At 39.1% G+C, this 20,619-nt stretch overlaps 1 protein-coding gene across 1 annotated transcript in view; it reads left to right on the top strand.

The window, feature by feature from the left end:
* The window catches only part of LOC124606966 (ATP-dependent translocase ABCB1-like), a 261,320-nt gene extending 247,647 nt beyond the window's left edge, over nt 1–13,673 (top strand). The window contains exons 18-21 of the mRNA XM_047139103.1: nt 3,211–3,405; nt 7,651–7,857; nt 7,963–8,109; nt 8,600–13,673. Coding sequence (XP_046995059.1) covers nt 3,211–3,405; nt 7,651–7,857; nt 7,963–8,109; nt 8,600–8,794 — 744 coding nt within the window. The 3' untranslated portion in view covers nt 8,795–13,673. The remainder of the gene's footprint in view (nt 1–3,210; nt 3,406–7,650; nt 7,858–7,962; nt 8,110–8,599) is intronic.
* Nucleotides 13,674–20,619: the final 6,946 nt, after the last annotated feature.

Genomic DNA, 20,619 nt, shown 5'->3' with positions numbered 1-20,619 from the left:
AGGGGTAGAAAATGGGATAAGGCCAGGCAGGTGATCTAATGATCTTTTCAGACTCCATAGATACGGCATCGAAATAACTTAGTCAATTATAGATACAGACAGCGAAGGCAGGGCTTCAAATCTCATTTAGATGACGCACTTTATGACCAATATAAAGGCAGCGCCTCGAAAACTGGACGTCGGATGGAGAAAAATTAAGCAGAAAGAAAAGTTTAAATACATTGGTGAATGGATATAGCCTACCTATCATAGAAAACAGCCTTCGAATCGCGCAATATCAAAGTGAAAATGGTCTAACAACTATGGAAAGGTATCTGCAATAAGAGATCTATATCCTTAAACGCCAAAATTAGACACTACTGTACTATAATTCGACCGAAAGTCTAATATGACTTGGAGACTCTTGCAATGAAGAAGAAAGGGCTAATGGAAATCCTTAAGGCCACATAAGGAACTCAATGGGTGTCCCGAAAGAGCGTTTAACGCACGCCCACCCACACGGATCGGTATCTGCACGCCACCAACTACCATCACCCAGCACAGAAACTGTCTGTCCTGAGGACCTTGGTGAATCAAGCTGAAACCGTCTCAGCGCCGAAAACCCACCGTGAGAACTCAACCACTTACGTCAAGTTTTCAAGGAAACAAGTTAAAAAGTGAAACAACAGACAAATTTCACAATAATTTCACCTAAGCCACAAAAGCAGAAGGCATCCGATGAAGACTCGGAAAAGATTGCTTTTCTACGGATTTGTGGCTTAACAACAGGGAAGATTAACCGGCTCCCGAACAGACACAAAATTGACAGTGCCCAGGTCCCCGCTGAAGATCAGGCAACTAACGTAACCTGTGAAATACAATGTAGGCCTCAGAACACCTTGAATACACAAAATACTCTGGGTGTGGATACTTTAAGGTTAGTCAGGCTCTCCGCACAACTGAACACCGCCGCTTAGAACATGGAAGGTGTTCCCTCCTACATTACCCCGAAAAGTCAGCTGTAGTGGACCACGCACAGGAAAAAGGACACCGAACTGCATTCGACGAGACTTCTATCGTTAAGGCAACCAATAGCTTCTGGGATACTGTAAGCAACGAAGGAATAAAGATTGCTTCGGAGAATCGGACAACACCCTCAATAAAGACGTTGGATTGGAGCTGAATACGGCCTGGGGTCCTATGATTGGGGTGTTGAAGCGGTCGCGGCGGTCATACCACCGAAACATTACCGTATGTGGCGTGGGACGGAGCACCATTGACGTAACTGGCGATGGCGCGGTCACAGAACCACACACTAGCATCCACACGACAGTCAAACACTTGCAAATGGCAGAGGAGAACTCTGCCGCCAGCTCGTGAGCAGTTAATCACTTGACCTGCCTCGCAACCCGAGAATAATTTATTAATTGTAAAAGCACTATTAGATAACAAAGGCTCATCCTAAAATTCTGAACAGAGTTCTCTGATATAGTGTAAGCATTAGTCACCAATGGAGCTGACGTATCTGATCCCGCTGACACAGAAGAGTTTACAAATAGGAGTAGTGTCCCCTTTTTGAGACATATCGTGATGGGAGTTGGCTGAGTTTAGGCTATGTCGCTAGAGACACACCTGCCACAGTAGCGCACTAAGCTGAATCTGGTTTATCTGATACTGCGTAGTAAAACCACACGTGTACAGTCGCACAGGAAGTAACTTCGACTGGTGCAAAAATAGTTTATTTTGAATGGTGGCATACATACTTAGACGTGCTTAGCTCAGAAGAACATAGCTTGTGTCTACTGCGTCTTGTCTCTCAACTGCACTAGTAAGTATCGCTATTCTCATTACCTTTATGTGCATGTTCTCAGCACTGTGACCGATAATCGCGGATGAATATTAACAATCGTAATCCATTAAATTTCGGGCATGCAGCCGCGCAAATAAAATTACCTCCAATGATATTTCGGCCGCGTATCGTCCGGCCATCCTCAGAGTGAGTCACAAGACACGACAAAATGCCAAGCGCCGCCTGATATGCTCCATCGCGGCGGTACTGCGCATGCGGGTCACAGATGCTGGTCGGCGGCAGAGACATACGCTTACACATGCGCCGCCTGAGGCGAAGGCGTACAGAAATCACATTCGCTTATCGACAGAAGAGTTGTTGTGCGTTCTCAAGCAATCCTATCTGTTACACAGTGCCCCTCTTTCTTTCGCTAACCACCCCTTCCAGCGCGTCAACTTCCATCAAATATGTCGTCGTTTTCTCTCAGGAGTTTGGATTCATGCTTCTGTTCCGACAAGTTGCCAGGTATCCAGATTTATGCGGGACTGTCGCGAGTTTCCTGTTTAAAATCCTTGCCGGGGTACATATAAATGTAGATTGCAGCGAAACGGATATTTCACAGAAAGTTGTTCACTGCATCAATATTTAAATTAGGAGGCAGTCTTGTAAATAAGTCTTATATACGTAACTGAAAATAAAAATCAACTTTCAACCCAAACAGATATAATTTGGCAAATCTGTTGTTTGAAGTTCATGTACTATGAGAAGTGGACAAGGTTTCTTCTGTGCCAAGCAAACTGTGAGACCGCGATTTGAGTTATCTGGTTCTCGAGGGGAATTTCTCAATAGCCACACTACAAGGTGAGTTATCGATGATCTGCTTAATCATGCGCATACAATTTGGACCTTGTATAGACCAGGAAAGTATGGGTCTGAAACTCTTACTAAGGAGTTTGGAAAGTTAGTACCAATGTTGATAAGGTAATACGCAGCACTTTTTATCAATTCCAACTTTGTTTTAGACTATCGTATCTCTGTAGCAGTAGCCCTTCAAGGATTGAGAGTAAAAAACCATTAACTGTAGGATATATATTGGAATTTTAGACCAGTGTGTTAATTCTGGCTTTAGAGATCTCAGTTTCGTAAAAATCCTGATTTTATTCAGTTTAGAAATTTCAGGTTCGTAGTTAGGGCTTCGTTGCTGGACGGAGGAACTGCAGCATTAATTACAGTACGAGACTGATGGACGACATTCCCATTTTCATCTGCCATTCTTGTCTCTTCCATGATGTGGTGATGTGTCCTGCTCTTAAGGATATTTACCATGCAAGTCTCAGGGCAATTCTAATCCTCTTCAGGAGTTTTTCTTTATTCAACAAAGAAAACCACTCTAAGTTTGTTCGTCAGAGCCTGAATAATTACTTGTCCTTCGCATTCCACAGAAGGCGGCCGGGAATGTGAGCTACTCGGACGTGGAGTTCTGGTACCCGACGCGGCCTGGCGTGATGGTGCTCAAGGGCCTCAACCTAGAGGTGAGAATCGGCCAGACGGTGGCACTGGTGGGACCCTCTGGCTGCGGCAAGTCCACCTGCATTCAGCTGCTCGAGAGGTTCTACGACGCAGCCTCCGGTTCTGTGGTGAGTGCGACCAGCTACCACTGCTCTTACAAACTGGACTGAGACTCTCTCTTCGCTACCACAGCATCTAATTGTTTATAGTGTGACTTCTGTATCTGCCTTTCTGTTTAGCACACGTGGGGAGGGAACGCAGTGGCGGAACGTTCCTAAACACGAGACTTTACTCCCATGTGCTGGCTAAAATCGTGAATTGTACACTGGATGGATCTACGAGAGCATGGTGGATAGTAGTGCCACCGCATTTCTTATGTGAAATCTCTTAAAGTTGTTTAAAATAAAGCGAACATTATAAACTTTTATTTCTCAACATAGTCACCCTGCCCTGACGTACACATTGCTCCCAGTGAGTGACTAGTTTGTTGATACTCTCAGTCTGAGATGTTTGACTTCGTTGATGGAAACACAGTCTCACCTCTGCTTGCACTGCCTCATCAGTTAAGTCCTCAAAGATGTTTAAGTTTTGGAAACAGGTGAAATTCGGACAGGTCCGAGTCGGGACTGTGTGGAGGATAATCGATGACAGTGAATCCAAGGCATCGGATTATTGCTGATACAGCACTCGTGTATGGTCCGGCATTATCATGCTGAAGGAGAAGGTGCACCATGTGTGGACGAACTCTTAGAGTTCGAAACCGATTACAGTACGCAGTTTCTCACGCAGCGACATAGTTGTTACGTTACATACCGCCATGTTACAAGCTACGATTCGGATCCCTCTAGCGGCGGAGGAGTGCATATTTGTACAAATGAAGAATGAAGATGTTTAAAGCTGATAACGTTTGTTCTATTTAAAAAGCCTTAACAGTTTTCACATAAATATTCAGAGGCATTTCGTTTCAGCACGTCCTCATCAAAGGAGTATCAAAATGATTCATACGATTCTTCTATATGAATGAATATAAAAACTTTTGATCAGTTTTAACGTACGCATCGAATCTAAAAATTTACCTTGGCGCCAATTGTGAGTAGACAGTTCATGTGGTTGCCGGTCTATGTCACCCTCGTGTAAATATACATATCTCGCTTTCTCGCTAGTTCGTTCTTTATCCAAAGGTCGTCGAGTTGACACAGCGATATCGCAATTATTTTAGTTTTGCATTGTCTGTTTCAATAGGTACAATTCATTTACAAATGTGTGGCATTTATAAACACTGAACACTGCATAACAACTCGGAGAAAGGGCGATCACCACCAGAAACTTCTCTGAAGCATTAAATTGGATTCACCACCGCCTCTACGTCTTATTTCCTGACTACGGGAAAAAACTTAGCTCACTTTCTGGAATACGGTGCTTGTAAATGTATTTGGAATTTTATAGATGTGAACAAAGTTTTCTGAAATTTGTGAATCTGTGTAGGTAAGAGTATCATGTAGAAAAATTAGCCTGCTTCCAACATGTTCATCTTCAAAGGTTAATAGAGAAGGAAATGAAACAGAATCTCCTCAAAATATATGCACCATCTACGCAGACAATCCCAGTGCCTAACTGTTTCGTTTCAAAGGAGGTGATTTTCAAGTGCCCAGTATGTGAATTTTTTCTGGACATTTAGATCCGTGATGATGCATGTGAACTTACCCGAGACCTAGGAGACGAAATTTCCTGTGGCATTAAACTATAGTTAGTGTTTTCATTCTGTTGTACAGATTGAATCATTATTAAACGTGTTCGGCACGCATTAAATTAAAATCAAAAACATAATTGATTGGTCAGTTCTATATCATTGTTCGCTTCTCGCCAGTTAATCGTTGACAACGTGGGCAATTCCTACCCAAAAGTGTTACCATAGCAAAGAAAGAATAATCTTTTGTCATAGATCAAAACTGAAAGAAGCGGGTGAACTCTAATGGTAAAGAAACATCGTGTACATAACTTCCCTCTCACTCTAGGAATACATCGTTATCGAGCATATGGAACTAAAAGGACGCCTTGTACTAAAATTGGTACCCTAATTGTGTTGCTAACATAGAGTCCAAATATCTCAGACTCTGAAATTGAAGAAAGACTTGAGATGAGAGTTTACAAAATGCCGATGAGTACGGTAAGTTCCATCGCCTACTTTACGGCAGCTGTTATGCAAAAGATTGGCTCAGTAGTAATTCCACGTAAGCCCCATTTCCCAATCTAGTGTATTCAGAGCTGTTATCTACATAACATTGATAGCGAATCCATTTTATAAAAGTGGCATGATGATTTTTTCAACTTGAGTATGCACTACTACAGTTAAAAGTGCAACTATTAGTGTAATATGACTTCAGTAGAATGTTATTCGCCCCCGGGGAGGGCCAGTGCAAACTGGTCGTGTCTATTGAAAGCATTTCCTTACATGTGACGTACATCGGATTTTTATGGGTGATAACTAAGAATATACGATGTTCCAACACTATACACTTACCAGAATAACCAGCTGTATCTAACTGTAAAAACTCTGAAAATTTGGTATATATATTTGAGCGTTCAGTCTTTCCAAAGTTCTGGGTACGAAGATTTATCGATGTGAGTAAGCAGGACATAGGTAGGTACAAAGTGAGCATCATACTCTAAATCAGCTGTAGGGAAAAGGAACGAAGCTAGAAAGAAAAACTAATATATGGGGGAAGTTGTCTTCAATAGACCAGTTAACTTTTGTCTCGAAATTAAGGAAATCCGATGTTTCAAATGTTGTGAAACTGAATGTCAGACTTCTTCAGGTAACCTACATTGGACGCTATAACGGTTATTCCTGAAGTCCCATTAACATAATCAGGAAAAAAATGCCGAATTATCTTTCGTAAATGTCCATTCATGGACATCCGTTTCCATTAGTAGAGCAGATGAATTTCATGAATGTATATCAGAAATTTCGTGATTAAACACCTATCATTCGAGTATAGAACGGTTGGGTGAATTTGATTATGGCCATACAGTATAATTTAGAAAATAGAAAGATGATTAAATGGAAATCCATTTTCATATGAATTACGATGTTGATTCTGAACATAAAAAGGACTAAATTAGACCAATATAGAACTGCAGTATAATTCTAACCTGACATTATTATGAAATTAAGTGAAATATGGGCAACTTTATGAAATAATTTTCAGGGCGTATCATTGTTGTCAAACTATGAGGCAGTCCAAACTCTTTTCCATAACGCAAGGATATAACCTGTCTGCAATTAAAAAAAAAAAAAAAAAATCTTTTATCATTCTTACTAACTCCAACGCAATTTTCATGCAGCTACTTCCTACATGCTATGCTCTGAATCATGTCTTTCGCTAATGGGTTTTGATATAGCTCATGAAACCAGTCATTGGTGTTGGTGCTTTTCTTCTGTTTCGTTTAACTCTCTATAGTAACATTTTCTTTAGGATAGCGAGAGGGTTAGCGCTACGTCCTAACTGATCCTTGTTTAGAGATGAAGTATTTTGTGTGACTTTTGTGGACCTGGCGTTCAGTGACGTGGCAGCTTTGGAGATAGAAGAAATGTCTGCTAAAGGAACAGCCAAACGACTGGGGCCAGGGTATTTTCCTATGCCCTTTGCGGTTTTTGGTAATCTTGCAGAGATTTCTAAGCATTTTGGTGAACCTAACGCCCCTTCCATTATTGTTGGAGGTGATGACGTTGTCTCTTTCACTACTGGTAGCTCTTCATTGGATGATCGGAATTAACTGCATAACAAATAAGAGTGCGGGTGATAGCAATATTATTACACTAATTAACCACTGTTTTTAACTCGCTAGAATAATTTCATCATGCTAGAATGAATTAATATAATTTGTTAAGCGTTTAACTGCAGATTTTGATTACAATATGCAATATTTGTACTTTAAATTATATTTATGTACATATCAGAGGAACAGGAACGGCCTCTTTCACGTATTTCTTGCTAGTAAAATAAATAAATACTAATATTGTTGGTATACATGACGTCCTTAAGTAATTTAACGGTGTCTCCATGAATGGGAGCTAGCAGTAGTTCAATGGTCCTAACACCCCATTAAATAGGAAGTTGCGGCAAATAAAACAAATCTACAGTTATACATGAAAACGTCTTGTGCTTTCCACTCATTACTCAAATAACAAATATTTGTACTAAATAAAAATATTCTGCACATAGTCATAGTGTGAACATAAATGTAAAAGTAAAAGTTGTTTCCTTGGATGATTGATTTCCTTGGATAATTTCTTCCAAGCGTGTTTTAAGACACTAAAATCAACAGTACATTTCCTTTCCATGTAACATCAAAATTCGTTTTGTTTCCAGGCCCTAGACAAACACGACGTGTCTCAAGTTAAAATGGCTGCACTGCGGTCTCAACTGGGTCTCGTTCAACAGGAGCCAGTTCTCTTTGACAGAACTATTTCGGAAAACATTGCTTATGGTGACAACAGTCGCGATGTTTCCATGGATGAAATAATCGAAGTGGCGAAGAAAGCTAATATCCACAAATTCATTACAGCTTTGCCACAGGTATTACCGACTCTGTATAATGGGAGAGAACTTGCCATAAATTATTGAAGCTTTTTGCAACTCTGTCTGTTCTGTATTAATTTTAATTTTAATTTTTTGATACAGGGATACGAGACACGCATGGGTGAGAAAGGCACACAGCTCAGTGGAGGTCAGAAACAACGGGTAGCAATTGCAAGGGCTTTGGTTCGAAATCCACGTGTTCTTTTACTGGATGAAGCAACTTCAGCTCTGGACACGGAGAGTGAAAAGGTATATGATAAATATTTTATTACTTCACTTTATAACTCACTTCGTAAATACATGGATTGCCCAAATGATGATCCCATTTATTAGCTTGGCTTGCAATAAGTGCATTCGCTTCTTTCATAATAGCTAATAACATCCTTTTGAGTAATTTAATTTTCAGTTTCCCTAAATTTTTTTCCTCTCATGTCAAATGAGATTTTAAGTTTTATTTTAGACAACTTTGTTGTCTGAAATATTATGTACCTGCCTTCGTCTGCTGCATGTATTTTCTTTAATTTTTGCACGTTGTGACGCATTCACGAAAATGTTCCCAGTGATCCAGAAAAATATTTGCTATATTGTACTTCCAGTATTGAACCAAAATGTTTATTTGTAATCGGATAATTTATTCCCGTCAGTAATGACCATCTTTAGATCTTAGTAATTAATTTTTACCTTCGGCTGAGAGTACGTAACAATCGTGAAAGTAACATTTATCTTTTAATTTTTTCAGATTGTTCAAGAGGCACTAGATAAGGCGAAAGAGGGTCGGACTTGCATAACAATTGCCCACAGGCTCTCTACAATTCAGGACGCTGACCTCATTTGCGTGATCAGTCACGGAAAGGTTGCTGAAATAGGAAAGCATACAGAACTGTTAGCTAAACGTGGCATCTACTACAAACTTCATAATTTGCAGAGTACTTAGTTTTCTCGTTTTAAAATGTGTTACCTTATGTGAAGGAGGTACAATCTCAGGAAACTACAATTGGTAAATAACTGTGATCATTTTCCTTGCTATTTGCTTTGTTTCACTGGAAACGAGTAAAGCGCTTAATCACGTAATACACTGCCTGACAAAAACTGAAGTACTGAGAATTGGAGGTGGAAGAGGAAATGGAACTAAACACCACGGAATGAGAGAGTATGGGCTGTTACGTAATTACAGAAACCGAGGCTGATTTACAAAGACCTTTCCATTATGGTCCCACTCAACAGCATAACACTGCCGTCCCTTCCTCCCCCTCCCTCCCCCCTACCGCTTCTGGCCATGGTGCAGGCGCTGATTCGCTTGGGAAGGATGTCACAAAGCCGTTTAATCCTCTTATGGGGAAAACTGGACCACAACCTTGTAACTCAACCTTGATATAGCTGGATACTGGCACTGAGACGGAGCAAGCGTCCGGTGAGTTCCCTCACAGAATTGAGGAACTTGCTGACCACGGGAATGTCTCAGCATTACACGACACTCAGTATTACTCGTGCCATGAGTGGACGAGCATTGTCCTGTTGACGTATAGCACCGCCATGTTAACACATGAGAACACATGATGTACGATTATGACTTCAGAGGTCCCTCAGTCATCACCAGCCATAACCTGAACTCATACCCGATGGATTCCCACACCAAAACTCCTGAAGTAATACGTCCGTGCCTTTCGAAAACGTTGGCACAATGGAACCTCTCCCCAGATCGCCGAAATACTCGGTCATCCAGGGTAGTGCAGAACTGCCACCCATCACTGAACCCAATGCGACGCCAATGCTTCCCGGCCACGGCAACACTCCTACGATAGTGCTTTGACTTTTAGTGCAGCCCACGCATTGGATGGTGAATTCCTAGTCCTCTGCCGCTAATCTCCTGTCAGAACGTCAGGACAGGAAAAATCACCTCATGTAAAAATGTTTAATAATCCTGGGTTCTTAACTTCATACATAAAAAGCTATGTCCACTACTTCATCTTCGTTACTGCCAAACGCGACTGTTCTATCAAGCAAGTGCTCATAGCTTTTAAGGTATGATGATTGTTAGACATTTTCTTCTTGTTTTGGTCCGCCAGTACCGAAGATTAAGAACAAGTGTTCATAGTTCCTAAGATACGCATTTTAGAGCCTATTGTTACTAGAAATTTGGCTTCGAATGATCGTTCTTGTCATATCTCTGAATACTGACCATTCGCCATGGACACCTAGTATACTCTAGGTCTGGTAGCAACAATAACCACATACAACACTAATGCACTGTGGCTACCATTCTATCTCTTACAGAGAATCTACAACTCTTACTTATTTACAAACCCTGTGTACCCGTATGATGTTACATTGACATCTGACCACGTCTTCTGGGTACTTCATTTCTTTTTTTCAGGTGGTGTACTAGATCAGTGTACATATACGTGAAAGGACTGAGTACTTAGTGTAACATTTACCATTAAAGCTGTATGCTTCCTTATTTTTGAGAACATTTATTTTTATTATAGCCGACATATTCGTTACGAAAGGTTTCTTTATTGATATTTAAAAAAATAATGTAACATTTATTTTCCAGTGTTAGCTGCATTTTTTAGGGATTCCATTACTCAATCGGTATAAATGGAATCTTCAAAAGATTATTCTGTTCTCTTCCTGTCTGTCTTTCTGTCTGTCCGACTGTTAAAAACACTTTTTCTCAACAACGGGTAGACATATCAGGATTAAATTTAAGTCACACACTGAAATCTGTGGTTCCTTGATGGTCTAAGAAAAGCTATAGTTTCTACGTCAATTCAGTCAAAATATACTGCCATTTATGGCACACATTCTGATACTCGCAAAATATTTTTGTTTGCATGTCCATCATCTGCAGGAGCTGTTAAATTATTATTAATAATCTCCATCTTAACGTTACTAAAATTAATTAAAGAGAGTTTTACTGCAGACAGTTTTCGCTTTTATTTGTAAAGCTTCTCTTGTGGTCATTCTGCAAACATGGATACTAATGTTTGCACATTTTTTATTGCTTTAGATAAAAAACAGAATTTTGTCTTTAAAGTTGGCGTGCAATTTATTTAAGGTGTTCCTGCCTCTTGTTCACATATTTTGGAAACTACTACTTCTTCCCTCTCGGTTAGCGGAGGTTGATGGGGGAAGAACATTCGTTACAGCCAAGCATATATGTCTAACAAATTTTGTACTGGCATCAACCTCTGCTAACCAAGAGAGAAGAAGCAGTGGTTTCCTAAATATGTGAACAAGAGGCACAAATATCGTTAGTAAATTCAAGCCAACTTTATGAACAAAATACTGTTTTTAATCTGAAACAATCAAAAATGTAGAAACATAAGTATACATATTTGCAGATTGACCACAGAAGATACCTTATAAGAGCGAAAAGTATCTATTGTAAAATTCTCTTTAATTAATTTGCAGTAAACTTAAGACAATGAAACCAATAATAAGTGATCACTCATTAAAACCTATATTGCACTTCCAGTTCACCTAGAATCTTGAAATTTTATAAACAAGAAACTTTCACAGTAAAAGTAAAGGGAAAAGTCTGAAAATAGATAATTTTTTATTATATCACATGAAAGAGTTTTTTTGCCATTTGTTATCTGAGTGTTTATCTGTTCGTCTGTTAAAACGCCTTTTTCTCAGGAAAGGATTTAATTATCGAGGTGTTATTGTTGTCACATGATCTATGGCTCCTTGGTGGTATAAATAACTAAAGCTTCTAAGTCAATAACTTCAAAAGATGCGATGATGTATTCACATATTGTGATAGCAGCAAACTCAGTCATCAAAACATACAAGGTACTTACTTCTCGTTCACAAAAAACTCAGAAAATAGTTAATATGTAACTATATCACAAGATAACAACATTTCTTTTGTAATTTTTTAGCCGACTTCAGACATAAAATTAAAACGTTCTCGAAAGTCTTGAACTTCCCTGGACCGATACCTTGACAGTATCATTGTCGACAAAAGGCAAAAATCGTCTAGATTCTCAATTATTGGGATGAAAGAACTGTCTATACACACGACAAAATTTGTGCAGAACCCTCAGTGCTCATTTCCTACTCGCACTTTTTTTTTTTTTTTACAGTATGATCTAAAAACATGGAAATTAGTTATACTCTAAAAATATGCAACTGGTACAGGAAAATAAACATCACATACGTATACTTTTAAATTAATTTTTGTTAATAGCATTGACATGTGTAATGTAAAATCATGTTCCTGCTAAATGCCAAAAGTATGTGTTAGATTGTATAATATTTTGTATTGTAATTAACGTATTGACAGTATTGACACTTTTATAGAACATATTTGACAATATTATCATCTTGCAGAGCTCTGATGAATTAATAAGAGGTGATGAGTCTCTTACCTTGGGTGATAAGAACGGTTAATTTTGACATCTGTGTTGACTTTGTTCAGTGAGTGTAAACTGTGTGGTGTACTTACTTGATGAGTCTGGCTGACACATAATGTTAATTCGATTTACACAAAGGAAGTACAAGTTTCAGTTATCTCATTTCATTAATGCAATCAGCTTCAACTGAATGACTATAATGTCTGTCATACAGCGTTCATGAAACCATATTTTATAGTATAGCTTGTCTTGCATGTGGTAGAAAATACTGTTCCTCATTTTTTAATCTTAGTACATTTTCTGTCATTCTGTAACTGTGGAAATGATTATATTGACTTTTTATTTATGTGTAATAAAATTTCAGATTCCAACTAATGGTTTCTAGGAGACATGTAAATAATCTTTCGGTTAGTAAGATCTCATTCCACTAAAAGGGACCTATGGGTACTATTGTGAATTCTTGCAGCCATTTTTCCTCAGCTATTACTCAGTTACACTTTGTCATATGCAGAAGAAAAAAATTCTGTCTTTTGCAGCTGAATGTTTTATTTGTGTTTACCAAACGTGATTCACATATTCATGATAAGCAAGTCTATAATATAAATAAAATTGTTTAATTATACACATTTTGATAGATGATTTGTAGTGAGTCTTCACAGATCATTTAATTTATCTAACTATTTACAAATATATGTTTTTTACACTTATATTCACTTTTGCATCCTTGTAATGTAGCCACATGTTCTTCTGTTTGTGCCAGATGCACATATTAAAGGTTGTTTCATATTGGTAGATCACATTTAAACATATCACAGCACATAAGCTTTACTGTAGCACACTGCACATGGTCCTGCTCACATGCTGTATTTCTGACTGAGGGATCACTAGAGCTATGGAGGGTAAGGGTTGAGTGTGGTGTGTGTGTGTGTGTGTGTGTGTGTGTGTGTGTGTGTGTGTGTGATATCTTTGTGTGTTATTATTTTCATATTTTTTATTTTATTATGTATTATATAGAAATTACTAACATCTTCACGAAATAAAAAAAATTTTGCGTATAAATATGAATTTGGAAGATACCGTTGATGGTCAAACGTTCACCACGATTCAGGAGGTCAATAAAATACTTAATCACTAACAATAAAATCACTTCTTAGTGTTATTACTATAAAGAGAGACAACATTTGTACCGAATTATTTATTTCAGCTAATCTTACATTTCAGTGTAGAACAACACATTGTTCAGAAAAATTTACAGAGCCTTACATTACACGTAACTAAGTCTCTAATGTATGTTCTGTTAGTATCTTGTTTGAATGGATGTGAAGCTGTAGCTCCGCACATTCGTAGAGCTGTCTTTTGTTAGCTTTTCCAAATGTGGTATATAATCAAAGCATACGCCTGATTCATGTTTTCTGGTGTTAATATGGTCAAATACATCACTTTTGTCCTATATGGTGCTTTTTAAGTCAGTTTCTATCTATAAATATTGTATGTAAATGTATATTTTTACTTGTACTTAAAGTATTAAATATATTTTTGTACAACACTCGTTATGTCTCTTTCTTTCATTAGACTATCCCAAGGAAACTGACATAGTTATATAACTCTAATAGTATACAAAAACGTGAAAACATTCTGCAAGAAGTTACTCTCAAACCAGTAATTGTTAAACAGGTTAGTTAAATACATTGGTGCCCAAAATCAAATCGACAAACCGCTATTGGCCCGTCCTGTGTCTAATTCATGATGTAATCATACAAACTGTCAACCAGATGTCCGTACGATCGTGTTCTGCACGGAAGGGGCATTCTGGTCAACAGGAAACCATGCCAACGATGACGTCAGGGCACCTATAAGACAATGTAGTTTTGGCGTGTAGCTTTGCATCTACAATCGCTATGTACACAGTCACATACGGTGCAGTGTGGCACAGAGAAGATGCCTACCAGCCACTATTTGGTGAAAGGCCAGAAAAAGAAAGGAAGCCACCGATGTGGGCCGATGGCATAGTGTGAATCGTTCTGTTGTTTCTGAGATGTGGCGACAGAGTATATAGATCAAAGCTGTATCGCAAAGACCAAGGCAGAACCAACCGTGTGTGATTTCAGAAGAGAGGCCCATTATTTGGCTTTAATAGCACGACAACTGGCAGGTGAGCTCACAGCATCGAGGCAAACGGTGTGCAGAAGGCTTTGGCAGAGTGATCTTTATTGTAGGAGACCTGCTTTATGTCTACCTTTGATGTGTCTTCACAGGAGGTAACATCTAGAGTGGAATGATCAGCATGCCAGATGGGTGGCCAAACAGTGGGACAATGTTTTCACAGATGAGTCCTGATTTAGTCTGGAGAGCGGTTCTCAAGGCATTCTCGTCTGGAGGGAACGTGGAAGACGATTTTGGGACTCAAACGTTGTGAAAAGAGATCGATATTGGGGAGGATCTCTAATGATGTGGGTAGGGGCTATGATGACTGTTCGAACCCCTCTTCATGAAACTGTACAGGTGATTTGGCAAGTTTTAATTGCTGTAAGGTATTGTCACGAGATCTTTGGACGTCGTTTGCGGTTGTTGCGAGATGCTGTGGGCCCATACTTTGTACTGATGGACGATAAAGCTCGACCTCATAGAACACGAACGGGTGATGTTTTCTTAGAAACAGAAGAGATTGCATGCATGGGGTGGCCTGCTCGATCCCCAGTTTGAACTCCATAGCGCATGTCTGTAATGCATTAGGGAGATGGCTTGCATCACCTCAGCATCCACTAACAACTCTGCAAGACTATGAACAGCTCTGCAGGAAGACAAGAACTCTGCAAGACAGCAAACAGCTCTGAAGGAAGAGTGGGCGTTATTGCCTCAGCATTAGACTGATGATGTAATTCACAGCATGTGCCGTCGTATCAGACCTGTATTGCTGCCAGAGATGGTCACACCACATACTGAGTACATTAACGAGTCGTCAGAATGTGTGTACAAATCCGTTCAGTTGGAAGAAAGGAAGATCATTTTTGTCTACCATTATGCATGTTGCAGTTGTTTACATTTTGCATTCATTACATTGTTTCTGCTTCACTATCACCTGTTCATACTGTTTTGTGCCAAAATAAAAGCAACCTTGTAAAATTTCCATTTGTTCTTTAATTTTGGACACAAACACTGTATGTTATGCAAACAGATAAAAATCATATGACTTTACCAATACTCAGTTAAACGTTTATTCTATATGAACAATATTTACTGCTATTTACATTACTACTATTTGTGTTCCTATTTATTTAAAACTACTCGAAAATAATGTTTAGAGTCTTTCTCAATAGAAAGTAGGTTCAGACCGTGGCCATAACATGCGAACGACAGAAACCGAATATTTAACCAGCTGGGACACTTATTAGCCAATGTTGCCCTATTTCTGTTCATGTGTTAAATAATGACTTGAGGCGGTTTGACGAAGAAGTCTTCTCTCTTTGTCAGAACAGCATCTGCAGCCCTACTCTAGCTGTCTGCTACTAGCAAGTGATTGACAGATTGAGTGAAGCAGTTCAGTGGTATCAATGTATTGCATTATGGTTCTGATCATTTATGTTTATGTGTTCTGAGTGAATACTATTTTTGTGCTTTTCTTGTGGTGAAAATAATCAATATTGTCTTCAGATTCAGGGTATTGCTCGCACTTGTCGATCCCATAGATCCTAGTTCTGAGCAGAATAGTGATGTTTTTATTATGTGACACTGACCAACTTTGTGGATTTTACAATTCTGCAGTGCCTGTTGTGATGAAGGAAGCTGGGATAATTTTACTTCCTTTCTTGTTTTACCATTTGCCTATTTAAATTCGTTTATGTTAAAATTTTAACTAATTACCATTAACACACGTGAATATAATCTGCGTTTTGATAAAAGAGAATGATTTGCCCTCAGTTTTAGAGAATACAACACCAGATCTAATTTAGTGCTTAGTTTTAGATATGTAATTGATTTTCTGATTTATTTTGACTATTCCTATTTAGTATCTTTTGTTATAGGGTGAAATCAGTAACTGTTTTGTAACTTAAATTCTATTGTTGACATATAAACAAATATAAATTCTCTACTAATTACGAAATTTGAGAGACGAAACAATAGCTTTCTTAAAGAATCTATTTGGCTCTGTTAGAAAACATCTTAGTAAAACCAACCCTTCATTAATTCCAAAGTAATTAACAGTTTTGTCAAAAGTATTGTTTATATAACGATATATGTTAATTTCATCACTTAGACAAGACGGAATTTTTCGTAGTATTCAGTTAATTTAATGGGTTAACTTTTAATCGTAATTTCTGTAAATTTAACTTCGAAAAATGTGTAGTTTCAGTATCTATTATTGTGATGATACATAAGGGCCCGATTTTTGGTCACAAAAAGTCAGTCCACGGCCGAGTTTCAGATGAGGAACCTGTGTTGGTTAGAACGACATCAATGCATCACCCTAACAGTGTAATAAGTGTTACACAATTAGGCTGCGTGTTAGAATAGTGACAGTGTCTGCTCCATACGTACCTTTCTATTCTTCAAGAACTGTGAATTTTGCGGTTCGGCTCTTACTTCTCGTAGACGTTCAACAGTAAACTGTTGTAGCGGTATGTGGACGTTCGTCTGCGAACTAGTAATGAGGTTTATCGAAAGTTGAACAATAGTGCAATGGCCATATTTAACTGTATATTATTGAGGGGTTGTGAAAAGTGAAAGTAAAAGACTGTGAAACGCAACTGTGCATCTGTCGGCTACATTGTTTACGGTAGCCACTGTCCAAATCACAAACCCCATTAGGCAGCCAGTGTAGCAACGCAGTTGCCGACATCGAGGACAACAAACGAAGAAATAAAATAAAGCAGGCGGAACCACTACACTGTGTTGTTCGGAAATACGAAGCAATGTTCTTTTAGAAATGCATACATGTCTGAAGGAATGTGGTATGGTACTTCTCCATGCATGTCCGAAGGAACATTGCATCGTATTTCTGAACAAAACAGGCACTGTAATATCGTATTTATCTGCCAACACTGAGCAAACGACTTTCAATTAAAATGTCTCCCCTCAACGGGAATATACGTAATGAATGTGTCAGAGCCGATTGTCGACATATGGTTGACGATATATGGAAGTTTGGATCTAGCTGTGAGTCGTGCTCGGATGGCTCGTTGGTAAGGCGACCGCTCGTGATAAGCGGGAGAACCAGGTTCTAATCCCAGTCCGGCAAAAAGTTTCGTTGTCGTCACTCCAAACAGCTGACGGTACTCCACATTAGCGACTGCGAAAACATCTCATATATCAATGGGTTTTGTTACAAAATTCTCGAGTCTGAGACCAGAAGAGGGACTAGCAGGCTGACTAATGACAGTTTCTGCAGTTACAGGCGATCAACGTGCCTGGGTAGGAGATTTTTTTTTTACAGAAATGCACCCATTCAGTGAAGTTCAGACTTGACTTTCTCCGTGTTCATGTTAATTTTGTAGTCTTACTCCCATATTCAAGTTATATAAAACCATTCAGCCAGTCACCAAAAACGTTATAAAGTTACGCTCATATTAAAGATTCTGGGCGAACTGTCAAAAACTTCTAGTAGCCGATTTGAAATAACACTCTAAAGATCTAAATATTAATGTGCTTTCCACAGGGGCAATTAAAACTTGTTTGAAAAAGAAACTGCATAAAACATTGTCTGAATGACAGTATAGTACGGTAAGAGGGCTGATACCTAGCAAGCGGATTAAAAAGTAATGCCACAAAAAAAATTGTCCACATCATTAAAACAGTTAATTGAAGATAACGATACCTCTAAGTATCACTCATGTTTCGCAGTGAGGAACTCTGGGTGTAAGGTTGTTGAGAATCTGTATTGGTAAGCGCTTGTATCCCTGAAGAAATGCTGTGGTGAGGTCAAGAAGAATGTTCAGTTGAAGTGCTCCAGTTCTTCTAATGCAATCTCCTGCTCTGTAGGTTTTAGACGCCAAGACCCCGCTACCTACTCAGTGCTGTGTATACCTGACATTTTCGTTCACACCACATTCTAAAGTGAACCAGCGAAGCTATTTTGTGGCTGCTACTTAGACGAAATCGCAGAGAACTTGGAGCACTTTCCCCACCACCACTGGAACAGGATAACTGTCGATTAAGACTTGCAGGTGGCTCATACGCAATATCCTTTGCTTTCAAGACGTTAGTCATGGGAGGGCTTGATACACAGCAGGCGATTCGATCATTTCATCCCAGGGAAGCTAGAAATTCTGAAAAGGGAAATGCAGAGCTATAATTTAGACTTTATAGCGGTCAGTGAAGTGAAACGGGAAAAAGATAAGGATTTCTGGTCAGATGAGTATAGTAACAGCAACAGAAAATGACATAACGAGAGAATTCGTTATGAATAGGTAGGTAGGGCAGAGAGTGTGTCACCGTGAACAGTGCAGTGATAGAGTTGTTCTCATCAGAATCGACAGCAAACACCGGCAACGATAATTCAGGTGTACATGCAGACACAGGAAGATGAAGATGAAGAGACATAGAAAGTATATGAAGAGATTGAACGGGTATTTAAGTACGTAAAGGGAGATGAGAATTTATTAGTCATGGAGGACTGGAATACGGTTGTAGGGGAAGGAGTTGAAGAAAAGGTAACTGGACAATAAGGGCATGGTCCAAGGAATGAGAGAGGAGAAAGATTAAATGAGCTATGCAAGAAATTACTGACTGTAATAGCGAATACTCTGTTCAAGAATCACAAGAAAAGGAGGTATACTTGGAAAAGGCCTGGAGATACGAGAACATTTCAGACAAGTTACATCTTCATCAGACAGAGATCTCGAAATCAGATACTGCATTGTAACGCGTACCCAGGAGCAGATATAGATTCACAATTTAGTAATGATGAAGGGCAGGCAGAAGTTTAAGAGATTAGTCAGGAGAAACCTGTGTGCAAAGAAGTGGGACATGACAGTACTAAGGAATAAGGAGATGCGCTTGAATTTCTCTAAGGCTCTAGACACTGCGATCAGGAATACCTTAGCAGACAGTTGAGTTGAAGATGAATGGACATCTCTAAAAAGGGCAATCACAGAATCTGGAAAGAAGGTAACTGCAAATAAACCTTGGGTAACACAAGAAATACTTCGGTTGATCGATGAAAGAAGAAAGCACAAAAAATTTCAGGAAAATTCAGAAATACACAGATACAAGTCACTTAGGAATGATATAAATAGGAAGCGCAGGGGAGCTTAACCCAAATGGCTGCATAAAAAATGTTAAGAAATCGAAAAAGAAATTATTGTCGAAAGAAACTACCCAACATATAGAAAAGTAAAAAAAACTTTTGGTGAAATTAAACGCAAGGATTGCAAAATTATGAGTAAAAAGGGAATCACACTGTTAAATGCAGAGGAGAGAGTTGATAGGTGGAAATAATACATCTAAGGCCTCTACGAAGGGAAGGCTTGTGTGATGATGTGATAAAAGAAGAGACAGTAGTCAATATTGAAGAGATATGTGATCCAGTATTAGAATCCGAACTTGAAATACCTTTGGAAGATTTACGATCAGGTAAGGCAGAAGGAATAGATAAAATTCCATCGGAATTTCTCACTTCATTGGGGGAAGTAGCAACAAAAATACCATTCAATTTGATATGGAGCGATACACCATCAGACTTTGGGAAAAACGTCGTCCACCCAATTCCGAAGACTCCAGGAGCTGAGAAATGCCAGAATTATCGCACAGTCGGCTTAACAGAACATATATACAAGGTGATGAAAAGAATATTATACAGACGAATGGAAAAGAAAATGGAGAATGTGTTGGACGACGATCAGTTTGGCTTCAGGAAAAGTAAGGGCACCAGAGAGGCAGTTCTAAGGAAGATTGAAGAAAACTCAAGACACTATCATAGGATTTGTCGTCTGGCAGATCCATTCGTCAATTTCAGATAGTGCAAGAAGTTCTAAATTCAAAATGGAGGTGAGCTATAGGAAACAGGGAAAGTATAGAGCCAAGAAGGAAGAATAGGAGTGGAAGACCAAGAACTAAGTGCTCGGCTGTAAGACATGGACGTAGTCTTGTGTTCAGTCTGTACATCCAAAAAGAAATGACGGAAACAAAAGAAAGATTCAAGAGTGGGATTAAAATTGAAGGTGAAAGGAAACCAATGATAAGATTCCTGATGGCGTTGCTAACCTCAGTGGCAGTGAGGAAGAATTACAGGATCTGCTGAATGGAATGAGTACAGAATACGGACTGAGGGTAAATCAAAGAGGGACGAAAGTAATGAGAAGGGGGGGGGGGGTCAGTGAGGGGGGGGGGGGGTGGGGTTGTTTGGGGGAGGAGACCAGACAGCGAGGTCATCGGTCTCATCGGATTAGGGAAGGACGGGGAA

This window comes from Schistocerca americana, chromosome 3 (assembly GCF_021461395.2).
Source record: "Schistocerca americana isolate TAMUIC-IGC-003095 chromosome 3, iqSchAmer2.1, whole genome shotgun sequence".
In the NCBI taxonomy this organism is placed as follows: Eukaryota; Metazoa; Arthropoda; class Insecta; order Orthoptera; family Acrididae; genus Schistocerca; species Schistocerca americana.
The sequence above is the reverse complement of the archived record's forward strand: the minus strand, read 5'-3'. Positions and strand labels throughout refer to the sequence as shown.